At 53.0% G+C, this 4,108-nt stretch overlaps 1 protein-coding gene across 1 annotated transcript; it reads left to right on the top strand.

Annotated features, from left to right (window-relative positions):
* Positions 1–2,314: 2,314 nt before the first annotated feature.
* Positions 2,315–3,650, top strand: LOC123425111 (dof zinc finger protein DOF5.7-like). Its single transcript, XM_045108780.1, has one exon. The coding sequence runs from the start codon at positions 2,315–2,317 to the stop codon at positions 3,311–3,313; it is 999 nt and encodes a 332-aa protein (XP_044964715.1). The 3' UTR covers positions 3,314–3,650.
* The last annotated feature ends 458 nt before the right edge of the window (positions 3,651–4,108 follow it).

Below are 4,108 nucleotides of genomic sequence, written 5' to 3' on the forward strand. Positions count from 1 at the left end.
GGCTTGTGGCCAACTGGTTGTCACCCTTGGGTGATTCTTCGCTCCACTATTTCTCATATTGCCCAGAAAAAAATGTCAAAAAGTTTTCGGCGATTTCAAGAACTTTGATTTTCTGCATAAAAAACAACACCACGTCAATTCTATTGAAAACAGTGTGAGTCTGGATTAGTTATAATTAAATCATATAAAGTGCATCAAAATCATATAAAAATATGGTAAACATGGGTAAATATGGCATGAATACTTCATAAATTATCGATACGTTGGAGACATATCAATGAAACGTTTAATCAAAGTGGTTGAATGAAAAGAAATGGAAAAACGAAGGCTGAAATATGGCAACCATGAGTTTGCACCTCGGTTCAACAACCGCTAAAATTTTATGGAACACGCTTCATATATGTACGACTGCACATACGAAGGCTACGCTAGAATTGTCTTTTTTCATACGATCCAAAATTGAATTGGGTTCCACTCTCATCAAATAATGAAACAAACATCAAGAGTATTGGCGCAAGAGTAAAATATTAGAAAAAAAAGTAAAAGGAAGATTATTCCAGCTCCAAATCGAGCCGACCCTCTAGCCACATGCACTAAAGTTCAAAACAAAATTGAGGGCCCAACTAAGTAAACAAAACAGCCAGCCACAAGATAATAGAACAGCGGGAAACAAAGGGGGAAACCACACCCCAAACATGACAGCAAGCACAGGTGCCCAAATAAAAAGATCACTGAAAGAGAGCTGCCCTTTCATACATACTCTCTCACATCTTCTTCTTCTTCTTTTGCATCATCGTCAGCAGCAGTTGCCTTGGCGGCCTCTCAGGCCTCCAATAACAGAGGACCCCTTCCTTTGTTACTCTTAGGGCAAGATCTAAAAATACATTGATTCGAAGACGGTGTAGGCTAAGCCACATCAAAGGGCATTAGAGCATCTACAACCATATTTCCTATACTCACCTGGCGGATTGCTAGGTTAGTTACCGTCACTTTTGCCCAACCCAACTGACCTACTCATACAACCATTATACACCCGGTTTGACCGACACTCCTCATATCATGTCCGTATATGAGACATATATGGGGAGACCTAGAAGGGCACAAGGGCGTCCTCAACATCAGCTCGACGCACGCTAGCCCGCACGAACTAATCGGTCCCCACATAAAATACCACCCGGACCAAACCCAAGCTTCAGTCACTCACTCTCCGCTCTACTCTCCGTCGCTTCCCCTCCCCTCTCCATCCCAATGTCGAGCACATACAACGGTGGCGGCACCGGATCGGTAAGGGTCAATGATCCCATTGACAGGGACACCTTTATCCGTGAGGCTTAGGTGGGTGACGACGAGCAGCTGACCCGATGCATCGCGGTGCAACACTCGCGGGTGATACGAGGGGAGCTTGGGCTCTGCTCTATCCCTTGTTGTCGGCTCGTTGCGCGGACGCCTGTATCGGTCCTACATATATAGTTTATTTCACAAATTGTCGGACTTTGAGGATGAAATAGTATCATGTGTTGAAAAGCTTTTAATTTATTTTTTTGCACATCCCTTATTCCTATGTATTTTGCCATGAAAATTTACACACATGTATATACGTACATATTTTCCGAACTTTTTAAAATACAAAAAAAATTGAATTTTGAATTCCGCAAAAAAGGACCTCCATGTAGGTCGGCCTCCAAAACCCGTTTTCGCGGATTAGCTAGCTATATGTCTTGCTGTAGATGCGCTAATAAGCTGGCCGGCCGGGCGGCCAGAAAGGGAGGTGGATGCATGCAGCAGCGGGGCAGTACGTACGTAGGTATGCACTGGAGGGTGGGTCCAGCAGAAGTGCAGAAGGAGCATTGGGCGTCGACCATCAAGGCTAGTTATTTGTCCTGCACCCATCTACTATTATCTAGGCAGGGCTGTGCTGGGGGGCCGAGCACTTGATGGCAATCACAGGCGCCACTCTTGCAGCGACGACGGTCCACGTCGCTTTCCCCTCCTCCCGTTAAACCCATGCACGCAGTCGCAGCCAGCCTAGCCATCTGTGCGTCACACGGGACGCCATTCAATAACCCGCTCACGGCTAACCTAATTCCCTCCTCGCCAGGAAACCCTCCGTCCACATCGATCCCATGATTCCCATCTCCACCTCCACCACCTCCGTATATACGCGCCCGTGTCCCCTCCCCCCTTCCTCCCCGCGTCCGTGGCCACCAGCTAGCTATAGCTCATCCGCACCCGTACGCACCTTCCTCGCTCGATCGCTGGCCGGCTAGCTGCCTGCCTCTCGCTTCGTGCCGGCTAGCCGGGAGGAGGTCGCGTAATGGCGTCGACGGCGGGCGACGACGCGGTGGCGGCCGGACGGCGCAAGGCGGGCACGCCGCCGGCCCTGCCGCCGCCCCCGGCCGAGCAGGCGGTGAGGTGCCCGCGCTGCGACTCGCCCAACACCAAGTTCTGCTACTACAACAACTACAGCCTGTCGCAGCCGCGCCACTTCTGCAAGACATGCCGGCGGTACTGGACCAAGGGCGGCGCGCTCCGCAGCGTCCCCGTCGGCGGCGGCTGCCGCAAGAACAAGCGCTCCCGCTCCGGCTCCTCCGCCGCCTCCGCCTCCCGCGGCCTCTCGCTCACCACGCCGGCCGGGGGCACCGCCGACCAGGACCAGCACGCCGCGAGGATGAGCGTGGGCGGGTTTCCTGCTGGTGGCGGCGGCGGCGACTTCCGCGGCGTGGTCGGCATGCTGCCGGTGCTCCACTCCCCGGCCGTCGTCGGCCAGTACGTGCCGTTCGGGGACTGGTCCTCGGGGGAAACCAACGGCGGCGGCCGCGGGACGAATGGGTCGGCGGGAGCCGGGAACGGGGCAGCGAGCAGCGCCATCGCGTCGTCCATCGAGTCGCTCAGCTTCATCAACCAGGACCTCCACTGGAAGCTGCAGCAGCAGCGGGTCGCCACCATGTTCCTCGGCCCGCCCAGCGCCTCCTCCTCCTCCCACCACCACGTCGTCGGTGGTGGCAGCAACAGCAATGGCATGTCAGCCGCCGTGCAGTTCGGAGGAGGCGGCACCTTCCTGCAGATGGCGGGGCTATCCGGCTGCATGGAGACCCTGCCGACGGCCACGACGTGGTTCATGGACAACTCCTACGCGTTGCCTTCCCCGCCGCGACCCGCTGCCGGCGTGGGCGCCGCCAGTAGCAACATCAACAGCGGCCGGAGTAGCGGCGGCGGCGGGGACGATAACGCCACGTCGAACGACGACAACAACAACTGCGGCGGCTCGATCCCGTCGTGGGGCGACATTTCGACGTTCGCAATGCTGCCGTAGAAACTTCAACTTCCGACCGAATGCGGATTCCGAAGGAATCGAGCTTGTTGCTAGCGAGGCTAATTTATCCATGTTATTAATACATTAGCGAATGGTTGGTCTCTAACTGGGTTGAGATATACTAAGTGTATTAATTTTAGTTCTTATGAAGTGATATACTCCTAATCAGCAATATCCATGTATCATGTAATTTTCTTTACCTTTTTTATGTATTATGTTTCATTTTCCATTCGGTTTTGCTTTTGTCCATGCATTTTTACATGCATTCATGTTGTTAGATGAGTGGGAGGGACTATTTGTAACTTGAACTTTTTCATATATTGTTCTTCTTCCCCTTTGGGTTATTCTTCCCTAAAATTTATGTTTTCTCTGGCCGAACCGCTTGCCACCGCCACCCATGGTAGGGGCACTTCCGCTTTCCTCACCCCTGCCCGCGGCGGGCATCCCTCTTACCCCCCCCCCCCCCTCTCTCTCACACACACAAAGAAAAACAGACACCGGTTGTTCTTCTCCGATGCCAGGACCCTCACCCTGAACCGTCAAGTCTTCGACTCACGTCTGTCTGAGACGCCATGGCAAGCCATGTCGCTCCGGCTCCAGCTCGTTCCCAAATTAGCCTCGCCTATACCCCTGTGCATGTCATCCGCTCGGATGGCGCCACGACCTGGCCTCGGAGCTCCGCCTGGAGTCCTTCTTCCCTTCTGACAAGAAATTGAACTACACCAATTGCAAATCCAGATAACATACAAATAGATCATGCGAGATGACTTAGACCTCATGTCTCACTTGGATTTA

The sequence above is a fragment of the Hordeum vulgare genome, chromosome 2H, assembly GCF_904849725.1.
Source record: "Hordeum vulgare subsp. vulgare chromosome 2H, MorexV3_pseudomolecules_assembly, whole genome shotgun sequence".
NCBI classification, from domain to species: domain Eukaryota; kingdom Viridiplantae; phylum Streptophyta; class Magnoliopsida; order Poales; family Poaceae; genus Hordeum; species Hordeum vulgare.

Bases quoted from the DNA above. Each gene is read 5' to 3' on its own strand.
- LOC123425111 (XM_045108780.1), top strand. From the start codon at position 2,315: ATGGCGTCGACGGCGGGCGACGACGCGGTGGCGGCCGGACGGCGCAAG.